Below are 22,313 nucleotides of genomic sequence, written 5' to 3'. Positions count from 1 at the left end.
TCAGGTTGCCACTGAAACTCCCAGAAAAGCACAAGAAGGAGAGCAATAACCTGAAGAAGCAGCGCCATGGGAACTGGCTCGAGTGACACACAGGGGAAGTCCCTGCCTGCTGCTACGGGATGATTTCAAGGAAGCTGGTGAGAGAGCTGCCTCCTGCCTGGGGAAACCTCCGTCAGCACCTGGGCAGCTCTCCCAGATGCGCCATGCCAGCAAGGTTCCAAATTACTAGTTTGCAGCTAGGCTAAGAGCTGGGAGAATATAGCCTGCCCCAAAAATCGGGCATCCAAACATCAGACGAATGTGGAGCTCTACTCCATGGAAGAGCTTCTCTGTATTGCTCAGAATCAGGCTCCCCTGGGCAATGACTCCGCCCTGCTTCCACTTTCACTGACATGAACGGCTCACTTGCAGTTTCCAGTCTTACCAGGCCGCTCGTCTCAGTCCCCAGAATGAAATCGTAAGGTTGAACGCATTAAAAGCAAAGCAGAATTTGGCAGGGCAAATATTTGCCTGCAAAGGCAAAGGGAAGGCAGGGTTTCCACTGCTCTGGCTGAGGCTGGACTTTGCTTCCACTCACCCCTGCAGCAAATTCTTCAGAATTTTTTAACCTGCTCCCGTTTGCCCTTTGAACCCGGTGGGTCTGTGAAGCTACCTGCTGGGCTGCAGGCGCCCGGCCTGCGTGCTCCCCGGAGCGCAGGACTGCCAGCGGCTCCACCCGGGTTAATCTGGGGGATTAGCCCCCCAGTTAGGAAACTGTTTGTCCTGCCCAAGAGCCGTTCCACACGGAACAGCGTGTACATCGCACCCAGCCTCCGAGGGAACCGCAAGGGCTCCAAGAGTCCTGCCGAAAGCCCATATCTCGGTCTGTGGATGTTCTGGTGTTCCTCAAGGCCCTCTCCCCACGCAGATAATGCCTGACACGGTCAGAAGATAAGGCCTGCATACATGCAGAGTCAAGGTTTTTGTGAAAGCAAGACCCTTATCTGCACTTTAGCACCAAAACTCACAGGTCTGTTTTGCCTTCCGTGCCACAATCTGTTCTGTCCTCCTGACAAATGGAAAGCACCAGCTACTGTTCTCCCTGAAATCCCGATCATTAATCGGCTTATAGCAGCAACTGAACAACCACACTTCTGCTTTTCCTTTGGAACAACCTCTACTAATTCATTCCCTTTGAGTTCCTGCCTTTAGTCCCAGCTCCTGACCTAATTATTTGAATCGTGGCAATGCCGAGAGACCTGGCTCAGAGCAGGCCCCTTGGTTTTTCATCGTCAGTCTTACTTACACCAAAGGATGAGTGAGGGAGCAGGAAGGGAACTGCCCCCAGCCGTGCAGCACGGCAGAGGCAGAACTGAGAAGAGAAGCCCCGTGCAGCAGGACTCAGAGCAGCCTCCAGAGCTGTCACACTCGGTGCACGATGCCGCAGGCCCGCTCCCTCAGCTGAAAGCGCTCTGCAGAAGCAGCAGGTGAGAGCTTTGCTTTGGGCACGTCCCAGAGCAGAATGCCTCCCTGGAGGGACCGTTGTGTCAAAAGGCATTTGTTCTGGGGGAACGTTTCCAGGACTTCCCCCAGATGCAAGTGTCTTACAGAGCAACGTAAATACTTTAAGCCTTTTGTTGGCGCCTAGAGGTATCGAAGCCCACGTCAGCAGGCAGAGCCTTAGCTCTACATCATCTTTGTCTGCGAGCAAAACACACACAGTAACTCCTCTCCCCTCCCGGCCCCTCTCCGCCAGTCAGTGGGAGATGTGCGAGTTGGGACTGGAGACACGGATCTGTTCCCTCCACGCGCTGCTTGGAGCAGACAGACGGAGCAGCCCTGCCTGGGGAGCGGAGTTGGGAAACGGAGCCCTCCCACCCTCCTCCTGCCGGGTGGAGGAGCGGGGAAGGCTGAGCGGAGCCACCCCCTCTCCAGGCAGGGGGAAGCTGCTTGTGGGGGAGCGAGCCTGGAACAAACCTCGCCTGCGTTTGTGGGCAGAGCCGTGAGCAGGGGAAGCCGGGAAGAGAACAGAGACATTTTACGCTCCTCGGCTGAGTCACCCAAGTGTATAAAATCAGGGCCGGGCAACCGGTGTTGCGCAGAGGGGAGGCACAAGGCATCAGGACTGCTGGGCAGGTACGTGCAAGCGGCTGCGGTTTAGATCTGGGGATTAAGTGCGAATGTAGGACCAGGATCCAGCAGTGCCACTGCTCCCATCCTCTGGGTGCCATGTGCCATGGAGCGGGGAATCCAGCATCTCCACTGAGGCTGCTCAGCTCCTGCACAGCTCCAGATACCAAAAAGTACGCAGGTGACCAAAATATACCGGTCCCTATTTCAAACCTGAGATGGGAGCGATAGGGGATGGCCTGGCAATTCCTGGCACCACCCAGGGAATGGCAAGTGGCCTTCATGGCCAGGAAAAGTCTGCCATATTTCATACCAGAGGGGGCTTCAGCCACCCCACGCAGTGGTAGGTTTTTAGATGAGGAATGATCATTGCAATGCCTGCAAGCATGAAAGGCAGCCCAGCAAGTAAAGTACTAGTTTAGGGCTGTGGCTAATTCCTTCCTCTGACACAGACCTACCTGTGCGACCTTGGGCAAGTCATTTAGGACTTTTTTTAAAATTATTTTTATGGGTCTTCAGTTTCCTACTGAGCTTTTAAAATTCTCAGAACCATGTAGGCTCATTTGGTGCTTACAAGTCTCATGGATTTCATGAATTTTTCACAAATGTTTCACTGTCAAAAACGCCGCTCTTTGCCCACCTCGGAGAGGATACGGACAAGCGCGCTGGGGGCTGCGATGCCCCCAGCCAAGCTGGGGTGGAGCTGGGTGTGCCAGAACTGCCCAGGCAGAGCCCACACGAGCCCTGGGCTGCTGCTGTTTCGACTCTTGCTAAGGGACAGAAAGTCGCTCCTAAGAGAGAAAGGGCACTTTCACCTGCACACCCACTGCAGCCCAGCCCAGTTTGAGCTCCTGCATCCTTTAATTGAGTGTTTGGCAGTCCTCCCCTGCCCTAGGTCCATACGCTTGCTTTGCACCGACACCCTCACAGAGAACAATCCCATGCCATGGTCACCCCTGGCCCTGGCCCTATTGCCTGGTACCTCCCCCCGGACACCTCTTCCCTGGGAGCACAGCCGGAGAGCCCTGGGGAGAGCGATACACAATCAGGTGGGAAAGCAAAGCCCCATAGCGTGGTAATACGCCTCTCTCCTGCAGCTCGTGCCCTACCAACCGGTATTTTCACAGCGGAGCAGCACACCCCAGGCCAGACTAGTCCTGAGCTACTGCTCTTGATTCTCCAAATTTACCAGGATTTGAATATCCTAGAAAACCACAAACAATTTATTTTATTAGCTCCCTACTGACTTTGCTTGTTCATCGTGTCAGACTGCATGGAAGATTGCAGGCAAACTTAGACTAAGATCACATGGTACTGCTGTCCCAAAGGGCTCGAGTTTACTTAGGCTTAATTACAGAAATTAATTATCACTTGCACTGCCTGGATGCACCAGGAAAGCAGTTATAAATGTTTCACTTTCAAACAGCTTGTAGCTACCTGGAGGAATGTTAATTTCGCTCTTAATGCTGATGTTTTGTTTTCCCCTCCCTGAAACAAAACCCAAACAGGTCTCACAACTAACAGCAAGGCACTTGGCAGAAGGATGCTGTCCCTTCTGCTCACCCTCTCCCTGCTGGTGAGGAGCGCAGCATCAGGCCCGGCAAGCAGAGCGGAGCCTGTGGCATCCAGGGATGTCACCACATTTTTCCAGCTGGCTCAGGAAGACACTTGGGAGAACGTTAACCTCACCAGCTTGCCCTGCGAGGATCGGAAGAACAGGACCTGGATCACCCTGCAGCTGACCAGCAGCACCCTGACAACCTTCCCTACCTGCCTACCGGAGGCCCTGGAGACCTTAGACCTCAGCAACAACCTCCTAGAAGAGCTGAACAGCACGGAGATAGCAAGCCTGCCGCGGCTGCGCGTCCTCTCGCTGAGGCAGAACCTTCTCCGGGTGGTCAGGTGGGGATCTGATGCTCTCGGCAGTCTCCTTTTCCTGGACTTAAGCTTTAACAAGCTGTCGTCTGTGCCGCTGTGCCACGCTTCCTTCCTGCCCAGCCTGAGGTGGCTGTCCCTGGCTGGAAACCCACTGACTGAAATCCAGCCGTTGGCTTTCTCCTGCTACCCTCAGCTACAGTTCCTGAACCTCTCCACAACTCTGCTCGGGCAGGACAACCGCAGGGGAATTAGGGAGTCTGCTTTTGCCATCAGCACATCGCCCAGTGAGGCTACAAACAGGACTGGGAACACCATCAACGTGCTTGATCTAAGCGGGACCTTTCTGGAGAAAAGTAAGTCGACAAATCCCCCACTGTAAGCACGGGGCCTTGGCCTCATCCGCTGCTGATGTGAGCGTGCCAGGCGCTCTCCAGCCAGTCACGTAGCTGCTGGGGAGAAGCCCTCACGCACAGCGGTCTCCCTGAGGACAGGCAAAGCACCGACAGGGCTCTGCCTCGCTCTGCTGCCCAGCTCCTCTGCTGCTGCCTGCCCTGAGGTGAGCTTTGGGAAACGCAGGGGAGTCATTTCTCTTTCCAGACAAACTGCTGAAATCGTTCATTGTCAGGCCCCACACTCATACTCCGCTTGTATCGGAGTTGATGTAGCGCAGAGAGGTGTTTTGTGTCGGCAGCCGGACAAATAGCTGCCACACAGCGAGCCCATCCCTGCCCTGGGCAACTGACACATGGTTTTTCTGCTTGCCTCCTCTGTCAGCTTCAGCCTATACCTGAGGTGCTGAGGGAGAGACGCCGAATGCCTTGCCCAGCTGGGGCAGAGCCAACACCTGCCCCCAGTTCTCCTGCACGCTGGTCCAGTGCCTTCCTGGCCTATCCGCAAGGCCCCCTCACGTGCTTCTCTGCCTCATTTCACAGCTTTATTCATAGCTCTTTTGATATGAACCAGTCCTGGTCTCCCAGGGGCCCCGGGAGGTTTCACTGGCAGGCTGCTTGTTAACACTGACCAAGAACCACGGCGTGGGGTCGGGGCAGCGCCCTCACTGCGACAGCACCCGATAGTGGCAGTTCTCCCAGACAGCGTGCAAGGTGGAGGCAGCACAGAGGGGTTTTTCCCACATGGATATGCCCTGATTCCAGTAAACAGCAGCTTCGCCATTCCCCAGGCTTGAGGTTTCACCTCATCAAGCCCATACAGCTCACTCTACCTTTTTTTTTGCTCAGCAGAAATCCACAGCAATGCTCTGTTTATGCAAAAGGTAAAAATCTCTTTTCTGCTTCAGTTCAACCAGAGTGGGCCAAAGACATGCCCAACCTCAGAGCGCTTCACCTGACAAAGATGTCCCGACTAAGAAGCCTCGATACCGACCTCAGGTTCATGCCTCATCTCAGGGAGCTCAACTGTGATGACTCCCACTCCCTGGGTTTCGTAAGGACAGAGATGTTTGAAAGCACACCTCATCTGAGCCATCTCTCATTTCAGAAGTGAGTTGTTTGGTTTTTTTTCTAATAATTGAAAAAAAAAGGTTTACCTACCTCTATGAAAACGGAGGTAAGTAAACTGCAGGCAGAACAGTCAACAAAGAAAAAGATTTGGAGAGCACCTTAGAAAACTTTCTATATCAGCCCAGATTAGCGTATCAGAAAGCAAACACTAGAGCAGTGGCTGTGTTCTAGGAACCAGTTTCAGGAAAATAAAGAAACCGGTTTAACCAAAAAATACAAATAAAAAAATGCCTCACTAGATTGCCACATTGAATTTACACAGCACTTTACAACACCCATAGAAATATCAGCACCAAAAATCATGACCCAAACTCAAAAACCAGAGGAATAACAATTACAGTCACAGGCGAAAGAGAGCATCTTCTGAGCACTCAGGCTGCAGGGGTCACACGATCATGCTTTTTTTCTGCAGCTCTGTCAGGCTAACAATGCTTCCTACATTCATCATCTGATGTAGGAGATGTGAGTGCATGTTGCAAGAGGTAACTGACAAGAGGAGAGTGACTGGCATTGAGGAAGTGAAGTCATTGGAAGCAGATTGAGAAAGAAGCCAGAGAAATGACAGAACATAGAGCGCAGCTGACTGCGTGACGGCAGCGATCGTCTGTTCTTTCCAGCTGCCATCTCTAAAGGTGTGACCCACCTCTGAAGCCCTTGGCCACTCACAGAGCTCCTGTTAGGCGCTGGCAGACAGCGGCTGCCTCGTGCAAGTCAGAGGTGGGCAGGTGGCAGCCGGACCTCCAAGTGCAGAAGAGTGCTGGTGGTGTGACAGCGCGGGGTTTCTGAGGGAACTGGGAACGTTGCTCTGTGTCCTACGCACCTTGGGGTACTAAGCATGCTCCAGACCCTGGAAGGTAGCTCAGCACTTGCTAATTATTGTGTTTGTCATCCTGTAGCTGCAACCTGAGTTCCTTTAATCCTTGGAATATCACTTCATCAGACAGCATCACCATCAACTTGCACGGAAATCCCCTGCTGTGTGACTGCAGGCTCTCCTGGCTGCTCTCCAAGCCCAAGAAAGTTGTGCTGCAAAGGTGAGTGAGTTCAAGGAGATAAAGTAAAGCTCTTCAGACATAACTCAAATCTGCAAGTTATTTGGGGACCAAACAGTCACCATGATCCAAATTTTTCAGACTCCTTGTGTGTTCTTCCCTTCCACTAGAGGTAAAAATGCAAAATAAAGTCTTCTTTAGGGGTAAATACCATGGCTGAATTATACTTGAAAGTACATAAATGTGATGGGCATATGTAGAAAAGTAAAGTCGTATTAGCTGTGAATTCTGCTTCAGGGTGAGAATAGTTTATTTGCTCTTTTTGTCCATATTTTCTGTACTAAAGAGATAAAAATAAGCTAGCTAGGTGGCCTTGGTGGGCCAGCACTGGGAGCAGAACCAGAAGACTTTGCAAGCAGTTTCGCTTATTATTTCCTGCTTGCCCTCGTATTCCCAGAGCCTCAATCAGCACAGGCAGCGCACAAAGCCCCCTGCAAACAGCACCATTTGTCCCCGGTTGTTTCCACATTCTCCAACAGACTGACCGCAGTAAGCTGCAGTTACTTTGCATATGTAGGATCTCTCTTCCTTGGGAAGGGCCACCAAGAAGTTTTGTCACCCATGGTGAAGAAAGCAGGGAGGTACGTTGTTAAAATCAGATCGCCTCTCATCAGGACAGCCTTAGCACTTGCGTTCTTCACGAAAAGCTGCAGTGTCTGAGCAAAGAAAGAAATCGAGCTCCGTCACTCAAAAGCACACCCAGTGTTAGCACAGCTCCCGCTGCCTGAGCCAGCTGGCCTTAAGGATCTTGGGGACCCTGTTGCAACCCTCTACAGGCAGTCCCCTCTTAGTGAGGCATTAAAGTCTGCCTAAAGCCAGTCAGCTGCGTTCACAGTGCTGTGGAAAGCCATCTGCTAAGCACAGGACTATTGACAGTACAACCTAGCCTTGCTCTAAGTTTCATGTCTTCTTTAATGTGAAGACTGGTTTTGGACAGCAGGTTGCCAATGACCATCCAAAAGGCTGACAGGGACCTGTAAGGTTCGTGCTGAATTTATCTGTTCTAACTTGTTCCCTCTGCAGGGCTTCAGACACTTTTTGCAATGTGTCCCAGGAAAATTGGGACAGACCCTCCACAATTTTTACACTGCAAGAGCTCTACGATGAATGCCAGTCTGAGAGAAACGTCACGCTGCCCGACTCAAACACACCCTCCACCGAAGATGAAGCTTTCAGCTTTGCCGGCTACACCAGCACGGCCACAGTAACGACAGGCTCCGCTCTGCTAACCAAAGACACTCACACCAGCTCCCTAACTCACAGGAATGTGCCGAGCACAACCGCAGCCAGCCCAGCCGAGCTGCTGCTCATAAAAGCCAGCAGTTCCTCCCGGGAGGACGAGGAAGTTTCTGAAGCCATGAGCCATCCCCCTTCCCTCGCGCCAGCAACCACCTCCCCCGGTTTTCTCAGAGAGCTCCACAGCCGGGCCCCGGATCGCAGCGCCATGAGTCACGCTCAAACAGATCAGCCTCAGAGGGAGCTCAGAAAAACTCAGGAGGCGTTTCCCCAGCAAGGCCCATTCAGCCAGCCCACCAGTGATTATTTTTCTACAGCAAGGGAGGATCCAGATGCCGCTGACCATTACATTCACTCCTTTGCTGTGGAAAGAACCCCGCAGACAGAGCTGCGCCGGCTGAACTCCACACGGTCCGGCGCTCACTCGGCATCAGCATCCACCAGGTCGCTGATACACTACGTGGACGACTACGAGTATGAGGAGCAGACAACAGAACCCCCCGTGCAACAGGTATACACCTCGTGCGACTACAATCCTTGCAGGCACCTTCAGAGACCGTGCAGCGAACTTCAGAGCATATCCCGATGTTTGTGCCCTGGCATGTCGAGGGAGGATGAAATCCCGGACCCTCCGAGGCTCAGGGAGGTGTCTGAAGTCACAGACAGCTCTGCACAGGTACACTGGTGCGCCCCAAATTCAGTTGTTCGTACCTACCAGCTGATGCTTCACGACCAAGGCAACGAGGAGAGACGGCTCGTCCTGGACAATATTTATGCCACAGCAAGGCAGTACACCCTGTATAACCTGCGACCGTACACCACTTACCACATCTGTGTGACTGCTTTGAACAAAGCGGGGTCAAGCCAGGTGACAAGTCAGGGAATTGCAGGTAACTCGTGCACCAGATTTCAAACGAAGTTCAGCTACAAGTCTGTCTTTGCTGCTCTGTCTGCAGCAAGCGGACTCTTTCTCATTTCCACAATCATTTTGTCTGTTTGTCTGTGCAAGGCACATAAAAAGCCTCACAGTGAGCAATATGGTACACACTTAGTCTCTTACAAGAACCCAGCGTTTGATTACCCCTTAAAACTACAGACCACGAGTTAGCTCAAGGTGATTGCTCTCCACCCAAGTTCTCTGTCTCTATCACTCTGGTACATTTTCCTGAGATCCTCAAAATGTCCTTCAGCAAAACTAGGGAACACCAGACTTCATAGCCCCTGTGCTTCCAAAGGAGGAACAAAAACAAAAGAATTTAGCAAAAAAAAAGAGCCTGTGGGTTCTTGTTCATGTGCTAAGCAGCAGCAAACCTGGACACTACCCTTGAAGTTACTTTTATAATCACCTACAAACACACCAGCACACACTTCACGCAGTGAGACGTTGCCTTGCCAGCTGTCACGGATACAGCCCAAGCAAAGCAAGAATCTGTAACGCATCTCACCAAGCAAGACAGATACTGCTTTTATTCACATCAGTGAAGTTGAATTTACCATTTCTCCTAACGTAAGTACATAGGTATTATTCAAGAAGAGAACATTCCTGGAAGGAACGTGAGAAAGATCTCCTCGGGCTCGGTAGCAAGGTGCTGTGCACATCTAGCTCCGGCAAATAGCTCTGGTGCCTGCAGCTGCTCAGCTCTAACTCGGATAAGGGAAAGAAATGCAAAAATTAATTGCAAAGGGGAAGAACGAGACACTGCAGGATGACTAAGGCAGGACGATCCTTTTGTTCTGCCTTTACATGCTGTCTTCCACAACCGAGGCTCCGGAGAGCTGCCACAACCCTGAGCCCAGGCAGCGAGCAGGCGGTGAGGAGTTTGCGATGCTGCAGTGCCCCCGAAGCGAGGGGAGCACATCAGCACTTGCTTCAAAACTGATTTTCAACACGAGATTATTGCTCGGTTCCATCTGCACATTTAGCAGGCTGACGATTTACCTCACACAGAGGCAAAGAGCCAAGTAACGAAACCATTTTGGGCGCGTGTTGCTGAGACTTGAAAAATGAAATCCCATCCACTAGCAACAGCAGATACTCATGCAGACATTTTTTTTCAAGTGTACTTACAGGTACTAACCTCTGCCACAAGAATAGCAACAGATGCTGAGAATTCAGCAGCTTTGAGATCTTTTCATTTAAAAAAATTAAAAAAAAATTAATCCAAGAGCTGTTTTTGTAAGACAAGGTGTTTGTCCTGATCAAGTATTTCTAACAGTCAGTGTTCAGAGACCTGTAGGTTTCCCAGGAGCCGCATGTTTGTGCTGCTGTGTAGATAAAATCCCCCGACTTCAGAGAACAAAGGCTGCTGTACAGTGCAAAAGAGTCTCTGTCCTGTCCATAGGTTTTTAATGCTCCCTGTATTAATGGAAATAAAAGCTACAGACCGGTTCTTTGTTAAAGATCTAGATCTCTGAGCTGTGTTTACTATCTACAGTGCTTAGCCCAAGGAACGAATTCAAACATTTTGCTGTTTTGGAGCCTTTAGGCATGTAGTAGAGGGACATTTTTATTGGGATCAATTTGTGTATCTGATGTCATCAGAGTTTTCCTTCTGTATGTGCCGTATGAAGCGGGCTGGGACATCCTCACTTCTAAGGGCCTGCAACCCTTTTGTGCAAATGTATCCTTTCCCAGCACCAGCGCAGGAACGGACAGCAGTCAGGAGAGATGCTCCCTGCAAGTCCCTGCCGTGCCCGTCCTCAGCTCCTGAGCCTGACTGGGCCCCGTGGCTCAGCTTCCAGCAGAAGTGAATTGCAGATGAAGGAAGCAGGACGGTATCGGCTCTCCCATTGCAAATCTCTTCTATTTTCCTACTCTGGTAGTTTATAACTTTCTCTGTTTGGGTGTAGTTTCTCGTATTCATTTCAGGTGGTTTTTTTCCCCTACTGTCTGGAAGGCCTTGTAAACAGGAGCAGATGATACTTTACTTTCATTCCAAGTAAGCAAGAACCTTTGACTCACATTATTGCAAAGTGGGGCAGGGATCACATACTCCCTTGTTTGGAAAACAGAGCTCGAAAAGACCTTGATTGGGGTCTTTGGTATTACCAGAAACAGAAATAAAGTGGAGCAAAATACGAGATTTGTGAATAGCTACATATATACTCCTGAAGATTAGCTCTCGAGGGGAAGAGCAAAAAGACACTGCAGCTGGAAATAAAGCAGATTGTTCCAGTTTAGCTGTTAGCCCAAAGCAACAGGGTGCATTTAAAGTCAGAGTTTTGTGTCTTAACTAGCCTTTATTGTGTTACAAAGCATATTCACTGCAACGCCTACCACAAAGCTCACCAGAAGACCCCCAGGTAACAGGATTTGACTGCACTCAGTGGCAAGGGGATGCTCCGACCCCACAGCTACCCAAAAGCCTAACAGCTTGGGTGGGATGAAGGACGCAGCAGATGCTGTCGCTGCAGCACCGTCCCCTCTGAGGATGGCCAGGGAGCCACTGCAGCCAGGAGGGCTGGCGCTGAGCCCCGCCACGTGCCACCACGTGCCTTGTGCTGAGACGTGGGAGCACTCACAAGCTCCTCACGTGGTTGTAACCATGTCCAAGTCACGTCTTGTCACAGCTGCTCCCCCGAGATGTGTGCACTGATTGCACACCCCTTTTGACGCCCCTCAGAGAGCAAATCACACCCCAAGTTCAGAAAAGCCTTACCCATTGTCCTCACCCAAGCACATCAGCGTGAGCACATCCTGTGGCTCTCCGAAAAGCCTGGTTACCTCTCAGAGCAGCCCAGACATTTTGCAGGCTACTTTTTCACCTTCTCCCCATTTCACTGCCCCAAGAAGCCAACAGCCGGCAACTGATTGAGCAGACTGATCTTTTGCTGCACCCCTGAAGCAGAGCAATCCCACAGCAGGGACACAGCGCTCCATATTCTGTTGTGCTGTTTTAGTAGGGCTTCCCACCTGCTGCCAGTCTCTGCGCTGCTTCAGGGGTAGTACCCAGAGCTCCATTTGTTTCAGCAACCAAGACATCAAAGATTTGCTCAACATCTGAAGAGCTCTAACAACAAACAAAATGTTTAAATAACCCCCCTTGCACACAGCCCCTTTCTCAGGAAATACATTGCAAAGGGCAAGGCGAGTTTAGGGGAGCCCTGTTGCAGAGGCAGCACGCAACAGAGCAGCTCTAAAGCAGTTAGGCTACCGAAAAGAAGCACCACGATAACAAGCTGAGAAGAAATGTAGACTGCAAGGACGAGAGTCAAGTACCCAAGGCCTCACACATATGTGTCAAGAGCTGTTGTGTCCCCCACGCGAGTTACAGCTGCCGTGAGGCCGAAGAAGCAGCATCTTGCGGGGGCAGGTAAAGCAGACTCCACTTTCAGCCAAAAAGGCCTGCAAAACGCCCCCACCAACCCACACCAGCCCTGTGCTGCTCTTCAGCCTCAGCCTCTTGAATCCTTCCTCATTGCAAGACACAGGTTTATCGCACCCGACTCCTCCAACCAGTTCTCTCCCAGCCCCTCGTGCCTTTCCACAGGCCTTCTCTGCCTTCAAGCCAGAGTCTGAAGTGATTTTCAAGTTAGGAAAGCTAATATCTTTTATTCTGCTGTACCTCACAAATTCCTGCTCAGGTTAAAAAAAAAGTTTTCCCCTCAATCCCCACCCAGAACCCGTGTCTTTTAAGTAACTGATGCAGCCCAGGAACAGGTAAAATGGCAATTATTCAAACCTGCAATTTTTGTTTGAACAACTCACAACATTCACAAAGTAAGCATTTGGGTATAAAGCATTTCTTGGAAAAGCACTGCCTATCGCTGCTACTTAAAACCAGCATACACTCCTAGAGAAAGTGAATCACCACATTGTCCCTTCTAGAGCTTTCACTGCAGCTGCACCTACCGATTTCACAATTCCACCCTAGAAAGGGAGCAATAATCACTGGGGTAAAGTTCTCTTGAAGCCCATCTTATAGCCTGTGTATAATCCTCGTACATAATTGTCCTGTTTATCTCTGTGAAAAGATCATTCAGAGGAAGCACCGTGAGCATTCAAATGTTTTACAATTTTTTTGTGGGCTTTTCTTCCTAAAAAATGCATTCCCAAGAACCTTTTCCCTTCACTTGGCAACATTTGCTTTCTTTCTAGCAGTCCAAGTCCAAGCAAAGGAAGACCAAAATAGCCAAGAGAGCGTGTGGGTGCATCCCCTGGGTGTCGCAGCAGAGGCATGAGCCGTTCCCTCTCCTATCTCAGCATTTCAAAAATCAGTCACTGAGCCTCATGGAGCCAACCAGGAAGCAGAAACTCGCGGGAAAAAGGAGAGGATCCCTGAAAAAGCCTCAACTCGGAAAAAAACTGCTCTCTTCAAGGATCAGACACCATGCAGGCAAAAGCCTTGGTGGCTACAAGGGAACCGTGAGGGACATCACCATCTTTAGTGCAACACATGCCATTTAGAGAAGCAGTCACCCGGAGCATTCTCCTGGGTGGCACAAACGTGGGTGGAAAGCCCTGTGCAGCAGAAGGCACTTCACCCAGATCCACCTCCACGATGGAGAGGAGAGGAGCCTGCTTCTGAGCGCTCATCGAACTGCCCAGAGTCAAAGAGCTTAAGGCAGGGTGTTCACTTCACGCCGCTGGCTTTATCAGCCTCATGGTGGAAGGATGCAAGATCAACGCCCCACGCTCATTCAGCGAGCACTGCAGCGGCACAGATGCACTCCTGCACAGCAGTCTCCAAAAAACACACTCACCTGGAGGGAGAAATGGGGATGGCTCTGAGGGTTCAGGATCTTGCTTGTCAAGAAGCATCTGGTTCGCACTTTACCTGTGAAAGAGAGACATTTATCACATGTGAGAACACGTTTTGTGTTTGTGGAAGCAGATACTCATGAAAGAACATCATGTTTAAATTCCCAGTACTTTTCCTTTTTATCAGCTGTCCGAAGCATACAGAGTTTGTTCTCAAGTCGGGCACTATATCAAGAGTAAATTCAAACTTTTTTAAAAAGTAATCAAGCAAGCCAACAAATAACAATATTATTTTTGAAATATACTCAGGAAACAAGCCCTTATAGCAAGGCTGGGTTCTGCTGTCATCTAGAGGGAGAGGGTGGAATCATCTTGCTTAGGTGCCACCCCACAGGGAAATACTGGCTCTTTCACCACAGAACTTCAGTCCGTGCCTCACAGACCAAGGCTCACTGATGCTGGCTACACGACTGTGTGCACCTGTGTATCCACACCTGCCAACACTTGAAGAAGCTTTTAAAAGACCTTTTCTAACAGTTTTCATGATAATAGCGGGAGGATACACAATACCTTGTCACTGGTGTTACTGGACTTTAAAGAAACTGGGGGATTATTCATAGAATCAGTAGCATTTATCCTGATATTCCAGCAGGCAATTCCAGAAATCGCTTTTGTTCAGCTCAGTGCTCTCTAGAGGCAGAGGAACCCCCCCCAGAGACCTGATAAAGGCCCAGCCAAAGGAAAAGCTTCAGCCTGAGCTTGCAACTGCGGGTTCTAGATACACAGAAAAATGGGTTTCCTTTGTGCCACTGTTCACCCAGCGATTTGTTTTCTATTAGGGTGCCCATTTGTTTTCAGTTCACTAAGCAGAAGTGATGAGAACTGTCAGCAGGTACAGCCCCCGTCCCAGACTGCTTTCTGGCACTTTATCTGTCCTCACCTCCAATTCTTTTTGCAGCCTTATGGCCAGGAAGCGCTGTGCCAAGCTGACACCAGCAAGGAAAAGAACAAGAAGGGGATTCCTGAGAAGACCCAAACTGGAAAATCAGTCTACAAGAACAGTAAGGTTTTTTTAAATATTGTAGATTTTGGGAACTAAATTTTCCTAATGTTACTGGGGAATATCACAATACTCAGATGGGGATCTATTAAGCAACTCTTTTATGCTTAAAAATAATAATAAACACTTTTTTAAGAGTACTTTGATAACGTAGCTACCTTTGAAATACAGTCTTTAAAAAGACAGGTCTGAATCCATAGGAGTCCCTTATAGCAAATTCCTCACTGGCTTAGCAATGTTTACCTGTGTAAACATAACCACCAGAAACAGGGTGTTTTTCTGCCTTCTGAAGGTGCAGCACTGTATTTTGTGCTCCCTAACCCTCGCACGTCAGTGCTGGATGACATTACCCACTAGCACGTATAAGGAAAAGCTGGCACTGTGTAATTCCCAGCGTCCTACCACAGTAAGCATTTTTGCAACCCCCTTTAATGGGTGTGCAGCTATTTTCACTTGCTTACAATGGTTCTTTGGGTTTTGTGTTGTTTGGTTTTGTTTTGTTTTGTTTTTAAAAAGGTACATAAGGGAAGTAAAAAACTCAGGAAAGACTAACAAGAAATGGAAGACGTGTGAGAAGAGCAACAAGTCTTCACAATACAACGCACGCTGGATACACCCAGAGCAGGGGAGAACCAAAGTAAGCACAAGAAATGAAAGAATCCCAAGGAAAACCCACATGAACCATGGTCCATGAACCCCCATGGTTCATGGGGCTCGTGGCTGGTGGGAGCAGTGACAGAGCTGTCCCCAGCTCACAGGCGGCACAGCGCTGGTGGCTCCTGCGAGCTCCTACTGGGGCATAGTGCTGAGACACCACTAGCCACATCCTGCGGGACGAAGCTCAGGCCAGGAGAAAAAAAAAATTATAATAACCAGGCAATCAGCACTGGGTAGACTTTCTTCTTCTCTGAATAACTGTAATCTACTTACTGTGCAAACTATCTTGTGCTGGGAAAGCATTGGTGTTAGACCCATCAAATGCGTAGAAGCTACTCACTCTTATCAGGGCACAATTAAGTCACTTAGTAACTATCTAAGGCCATTAGGTGAGAGGATGTCATGCTGTTTTTGGCAGTAATTCATTAGGTTGTCATCGCCACTGCCCTGAGAGTACTTGGCAAGTAATCTTCAAGAAAAAGGAAAGACCCTACCTAACGCTCATATCCCCCGAAATAAGATGTACGTCTACGGGTGTTTTCCGGGCTTCACACACACAACCCAATGCACCCAAATGAACTAACGCTGAACGTGGACATGGTAAACCCTGAGTGTCCTCCCCAGGAAAGGTGCTTTACTGTGTTTTTTGTTTTGTTTACAATAAAACGTGCATCCAAAGCCTGGTAGGCTGGAACTGCTCCTTGCCCCTAGGGCAAAACTCCGGTTCTTCACCGTAAAGGAACCGAGATGCCAGTCCCTGCGAACACATTTCTTCGGAGATGTTCCGACGCTCTGGACAAACCCGCTAATAACCTGATACACCCGGGACAACCTGACCGCCAAAGCAGTCAAACAGGGGGACACCTGCCCCGCGGCACACGCCACACCGCAGGCGGAGGCACCCCTCGCGCTCCGTGCTGGCGCGGCTGAGCCCGGCGCGGCAGGAGGCGCCCTCTGAGGAGAATTTCCCCTCACAGCGCCGCGGGAGCTGACCGCGGCCCCCGGAGCGCTGCCTGCCACACACCCTGCCTGTCCGGCTGAGAGCCCGGCGTTTTGGCAGCGGGACCTTCTCAGCAGCTGCCCCGTATCCAAAAAATTAAAAAAAAAAAATATTCCGTACCCAAAATCCCCCGCTCCATACCCAAAAAAGCCCCGCTCCCTCAGGGTTTCCCTCAGGGGCGGGGCCGCGCCCGCCCGTACGGCCGCGCCCCCTGCCGGCAGCACTTACGCCAGGCGGGAGGCGGCCGCCCAGGCAGAACGGGCCCGGTTACGCCATTGGCGTAACCCCCGCTAGGCGGGAAGCCTCGCCGCGAGGCCCCCGCGCGGCTCGTTCTAGAAGCGGCCCCCGGCCGCCTGTAGGTGTCCGCGCCGTCCGCCTGCACGGGGTTAGCGCCGCTTCCGGGCAGCAGGCGCGGGGCGGGCAGCCGCTCGGCGTGACGTCACGCGCGGCGCCGGCTGGAAGGACCCGGGCGCCTCCTGAGGGTGGCGGCGGCGGCGCCTTCTGGAAGGTTCGCGGCCATCCGCCGCCATCCGCGTCCATCCGCCGCCATCCGCGCCTCATCCGTGTCCGCCCGCTTCCCTCCGAGCCCACCCGAGCCCGCCGTTGCCCACCCGAGGCGGGGCGGCCGTTACCGCAGCGCCGCCGTGCCCGCGGGCCCATCGGCGGCCAGCGACGATGCCGGAGAACGCGGGGCCCAAGGGCCACGGCCACGGCGGCGGCGGCGGCGGCGGGAGCCGGGCCAAGGGCACGTACCAGGACCGCGACAAGCCCGCCCAGATCCGCAACAGCAACATCGCCGCCGGCAAGGGTGAGGGCCGGGAGGGCTGGGGGAGGTGCCGGGTCCCGGCGGTGGTGTTTCTGCAGGGGAGGTGGCTGCAGGGAGGGGTGGGTGCTTGGGGCTCTCCTGGGCAGCTCGCAGACCTGTTTGTTCTCTTTCCAGCTGTTGCTGATGCCATCAGAACGAGCCTCGGACCAAAAGGAATGGATAAAATGGTAAATCTTACGCTTAAATTTTGTAAACGTTGACATTGCTGAAGGTGCTGTATGTCAACATGACTTAAGTAGCGCCCAGCCTTTTGTCTTGGCTTTTGTCTAAGCTTGAAAAACATTCTTACTTTGTGACCAAACTCTATTCGTTTAGAGGAAGTGTCAACTAAATACATATCTCAGTCTGAGAAACGATGTTGTCAGGAAAGCTGTCTTACATCAAGCATCACGTTAACAAATCCTGGTCACTAACCAGTGCTGTTTCTCCTTCAGATCCAGGATGCTAAAGGAGACGTAACGATCACTAATGATGGTGCTACTATCCTGAAACAAATGCAGGTTTTGCACCCAGCTGCCAAAATGGTAAGCGTTTCTCCATCGCTCAGACAATGATACATGTTAGAGCTTTGTTTCTGGGACAAAAGAGCATAGTAATGTTTCACGTAGATTTGAGGAGTATTACTCGGTAGTGATAGAGCAAGAGGTTTTGTGCAGGGTGCCTCAAGACAGCCTATTGTGATGGTGCGGTGTGCTATAGAATTCCAGGTCTTTATGGCTTATCTCGTATTCCTCATGCATAATCCATTTCCAATACGTTTTAAGGTATAAAATGATCTAGCCCAAATTTTCTCTGATGTGAGAAAGAAAAGCTGGTGATGTCCCATACCACTAGGACAGAAGAGAGAGAAGAGAATGAATTACATTGTGGCCCTAGGAAGCAGTAGCCTGGACTTTTGAATAGTTAAGTGCAGATCTCTTAGATTTGATTGTGGCTAGAGATGGAAGTGAGCTAGGTGGGGCCCTTCTAAAGCAAGGGGGAAAGATTGACCTGTTACGTGGGGGTAATTAGTTTTATGCTTGGGAGAAAAGTTCCTTGGTTTCTGTGGTTTGTTCTTGTTTGTTTTTAATGGTTGGTCATTCAACCATATACCAGTATGAGAAGTCACTTGCAAATCAGAAGAGATGTGATTAGTGTGAGATGTGATACCATGGGTAGTTGGGTAGTTTCAGTAGCGCAGCATTCTTGAGTATCTCTTTTTTGGTACTTGTCAGAGTTTTCAGTTAAGCAGCATTATATATAAGCTTTTGTTGTAATTCGCTGTTTAGTTGGTAGAGCTGTCAAAAGCACAAGATATTGAAGCTGGTGATGGCACTACGTCTGTTGTTGTCATTGCTGGAGCTCTTCTGGATGCCTGTTCCAGACTCCTTCAGAAAGGTAAGCGTGCATACTTAATACAAAAACCTTAGTTATGAAGTAGTTAAGTCCCACGTTTGGCTGCATGTTTATCATGAAGCTGAAAGCCGCTATTAGCAGCTTAAACATGAAAGGTAACTTCAGGGTTCACTCATGTCCCACTAATAATTGAAAATCCATTGTTTAGTCTTTTGAGCTGAACACATTACCATTGATACAGGAGACAGTGTCTCACTGATGTGAAGATAGTGCCTTGTAAAAGCTCGCCTAGATTATATTTGTACTTCTCTCATGGACAGAGAAATACCTAAGAAGGGATAAATAAAATTCGAAGCTAGTGATTCTATTCTTTTCCTTTTTTCTACTCAGCAAATGTAGCGCTTGCCATCACAAAAGTGGGCTTTGACAATGCCAGGGAAAAATAATATTTTGAGAAAAGTCTCTGCCAAACATTGCAGGGAAATGTGCACTACTTGCCCATGAGGACAAATTCTTAGGAACATAACAGCTTTTTTCCTCAGCTTTAACTGTAGATAGTAGTAAGGGGAAGTTATCTGCTTACGAGGAACATATTTTGCTAAAATAGGTTCTATTTATTCTGACATTAGTGTCTCTAAAATAATCTGAAATTGCAACGGGAGGTGGGGAAAAAAATAGACCGTTGGTTTGAAAGTAAAACCAAATAAAATCACCTTTTATACAATTCACAGGAATTCACCCCACCATCATTTCTGAGTCATTCCAGAAAGCTTTGGAAAAAGGTATCGAAGTGTTGACCAACATGGCACAGCCAGTTGAACTGAGTGACAGAGAAACCTTACTAAATAGCGCAACTACTTCGCTGAACTCAAAGGTATGGCCGATTCTCAAACTTCGTACTACCTCCAGGCAAGCTGAGCCATTCGGCTCTTTCCAGTGCACTACTGTTCATTTATTAAGAATCCCCTCATGAATCTAGTTGGTTTTGAGACAATAGCTACCCTCTGTTAGACTGACTTCTCAAAACTCTCTGGCTGATCAAGATTGAATTGACACGCCTAAACTGAATTTCAGTCTGAAATACATAGTAATATTAGCTGCTGAGTCTAAAATATATATGCAAGCTTAAACTGAAAAACAGTAACAGAAAAGACAGGTGGAATACTGAGAGCTTTTGTCAACTTTCATGTAGGCAGTTCTTCATGATGAGGCAGAGGTTCCTAAAACAGCATCAAAAACTGGAGACGTGTTGTTTGCAAGAACTTCATTCCTGGAACAGCTGGATGTCAGAGCTCCTTACTGGCTCTAGAGGGCCAATAGCTCCAAAACAACAATAATGCAATTTCTTCTCTTCCCCATAATACTCCTTTGTGCTGTAAGATCTCTGCAAATGCATTAGTTTCCATTCTGGCAAATTAATCTGGGAGGTTCTCAAAGGGCTTAATTTAAGAGTTTAAGAAACAAATCCAAGTTTCTCCCAAGTCCCTCAGCATAGGTTTTTCCCACTGGCATAGCTGTTCTTTCCTGTGAGTGGAGTCACCATGAAGAAGGTAGCACATTATGGAAAGTCAAACTAGTACACAAGGACAATATTATCTAGAAATTCCTAGACACTGTTGATCAGCGTTAAATCTCACAATTTTTTATTGTCTGTTATTAAACCCCTTAGGTTGTGTGTCAGTATTCTAGTTTACTTTCTCCCATGAGTGTGGATGCAGTGATGAAGGTGATTGACCCATCTACAGCTAGCAGCGTGGACCTCAGAGATATTAAAATTGTTAAGAAGTTGGGGTAAGAACCAGTTTGTAATAAGAGGATTATGTCTTTATCAAACTTGCTCCCCAAAGTGCTACTCATGGATTGTTTTTTTGTTTCCAGCGGAACAATTGATGATTGTGAACTGGTTGAAGGACTGGTCCTGACTCAGAAGGTGGCGAATACAGGGGTGACTAGAGTGGAGAAAGCCAAAATTGGCCTAATTCAGTTCTGCCTGTCTGCTCCAAAGACAGATGTAAGTTAAATGTACCTGGAGTGAAACCTCTTGCTGTAGTTCTTTGGAGATGCAAATTTAATGACAAAATATTTTTTAAAGATGTTGTGTTGTTGTCAGCTCTATTTCATGGCTGTAGTGAAGGTTTGCTGGGTAATGCTTATTACTCAGAACTTGTACAAGGAACTTAAAAATGGTATAAAGAAAAACAGTTTAAAAGTCTGGTATTTTCTTATTTAAACGATTTCTAATAAGATATTTAGGAAGAAATTCTTCACTCAGAGGGCGGTGAGGCCATGGCCCAGGCTGCCCGGAGGAGCTATGGCTGCCCCATCCCTGGCAGTGCCCAAGGCCAGGCTGGATGGGGCTGGGGGCAGCCTGGGCTGGGGGCAGGGGGCCCTGCCCACGGCAGGGGGCTGGAATTAGATGGGCTTTGAGGTCCTTTCCAACCCAACCCGTTCTGTGATTATTTTATACTTTACTGAAATTGCTTGCTTGCTTGCTTTGCATCACAGGCTGATAATTTAAAGAATGCAGAACATCTTAACGTTCACTTATCAAGTCAGCAGTTGGTGACACTTGGTTTTCTTTCTCAACAGATGGACAACCAAATTGTTGTGTCGGATTATGCTCAAATGGACAGAGTACTGCGTGAAGAGAGAGCTTATATTCTCAACTTAGTAAAACAAATTAAGAAGGCTGGATGCAATGTGTTGCTGATTCAGAAATCTATTCTGAGGTATGTCAATAGCGATTTACCAGCTTACTCTGTTCATTTGGGGAACAGCTGGAATTGTTTGGAATATCTGGAAAATGGAAGCTAAACATTAATAGTTGCACTGAGAAGTGTCAGATTGGCTGTGCCAGTGACAGACACTAGTGGCAGCACTAGCGTTGTCTGTGTTTTGGATTTAGTGACATCTTCACTTGGTAGTCTGAAGAACTTCAGCATTGCTGCAAAGAAGCATGCAACTGGCTAGTGCAACCCAGTTATTAAGACAAGCCTGGATTGACTTCTTCCCTCTTGTTTTTAGGGATGCTCTTAGTGACCTAGCCCTACATTTTCTGAACAAAATGAAGATCATGGTGGTTAAAGACATAGAAAGAGAAGACATTGAGTTTATATGTAAGGTAAAGTGAGTTATACAAATGTCTATTACGGTAACAGTTGTGTTTAAAGATAACATCAAAACCTAAGCACCTAGCTAATGCCAGTTTCTTATGACATGTGCGTTTCACATTCTGAATGTGATGTAAGAGTTGAGAAGGCATTTCCCTAAAAGACGGTCCTGTTCTGTTGAGTAGTCACACTTCTTTACATCCACCCCTTATTTTTCTAGGGGATAGTCCTACCTGTGTTTCACTGTAATACACCAGAAGTATGTTTACGCAGTACACTTCCTGACTCTGCAGTTTGGATTCTGGATGTTTTCTTACTGTTGGTGGTTGTTATTGGTTGTTTTGTTTTTTTTTTTTTTTTTTCAGACGATTGGAACTAAGCCTGTTGCTCACATTGACCAATTTACTCCTGACATGCTGGGGTCTGCTGAGCTGGCAGAGGAGGTCAACTTGAACAGTTCTGGGAAACTAATAAAGTGGGTGAGTGACAACACGTTAATAGCTTCTTAACATTTGCCAATTCTTCTAATAATAATTACTAACTTGAATGTAATAACTTCAGTACTAAGAAGCCTTAAAGCACCTACTTGTAATCCCTGACTAGCCTCTGGCCTGGGAAGCCTAGTCGTTTTGTTCAGCAGACCTCAGTACTGTTACAAAAGTTGCAAATATATTATTTATTTTTATTATTTTGTCCAGTACTCTCTTTTAGTGCTGTAACGTGTCTTTGTTTTAGATCACAGGCTGTACAAACCCTGGAAAAACTGTAACCATTGTGGTACGTGGATCCAACAAACTTGTTCTAGAAGAAGCTGAGCGTTCAATTCATG

The 22,313-nt window shown here is 48.8% G+C and overlaps 2 protein-coding genes across 2 annotated transcripts; both read left to right on the top strand.

Moving 5' to 3' along the window:
• The first annotated feature begins 1,434 nt into the window (after positions 1-1,434).
• On the top strand, positions 1,435-10,195 carry LRRN4 (leucine rich repeat neuronal 4). The gene is made up of 5 exons (XM_083828878.1): positions 1,435-2,115; positions 3,618-4,340; positions 5,285-5,486; positions 6,404-6,541; positions 7,583-10,195. Exons 2-5 carry the CDS (start codon positions 3,653-3,655, stop codon positions 8,901-8,903), a joined length of 2,349 nt encoding a protein of 782 aa, XP_083685004.1. The 5' UTR covers positions 1,435-2,115; positions 3,618-3,652; the 3' UTR covers positions 8,904-10,195.
• Positions 10,196-16,475: 6,280 nt separating this feature from the next.
• Positions 16,476-22,309, top strand: CCT4 (chaperonin containing TCP1 subunit 4; the record flags this gene model as incomplete). Its single annotated transcript, XM_083827645.1, has 11 exons — positions 16,476-17,021; positions 17,154-17,206; positions 17,474-17,563; positions 18,308-18,416; positions 19,106-19,248; positions 20,044-20,165; positions 20,253-20,385; positions 20,964-21,103; positions 21,399-21,495; positions 21,850-21,960; positions 22,220-22,309. Coding segments are annotated over exons 1-11 (1,221 nt in total), but the record flags the coding sequence as incomplete, so codon positions are not given.
• Positions 22,310-22,313: the final 4 nt, after the last annotated feature.

The sequence above is a fragment of the Anser anser genome, assembly GCF_964211835.1.
Source record: "Anser anser genome assembly, chromosome: 3".
Lineage (NCBI taxonomy): Eukaryota > Metazoa > Chordata > Aves > Anseriformes > Anatidae > Anser > Anser anser.
Note: the sequence above shows the minus strand (reverse complement) of the source record. Positions and strands in the feature narration are given on the sequence as shown.

Excerpts from the sequence above, each read along its gene's own strand:
- LRRN4 (XM_083828878.1), top strand. The coding sequence starts at position 3,653 with ATGCTGTCCCTTCTGCTCACCCTCTCCCTGCTGGTGAGGAGCGCAGCA. Across the intron at positions 5,487-6,403 it reads AGCCATCTCTCATTTCAGAA|CTGCAACCTGAGTTCCTTTA; the intron begins GTGAGTTGTTTG and ends GTCATCCTGTAG. Across the intron at positions 6,542-7,582 it reads AAGAAAGTTGTGCTGCAAAG|GGCTTCAGACACTTTTTGCA; the intron begins GTGAGTGAGTTC and ends TTCCCTCTGCAG.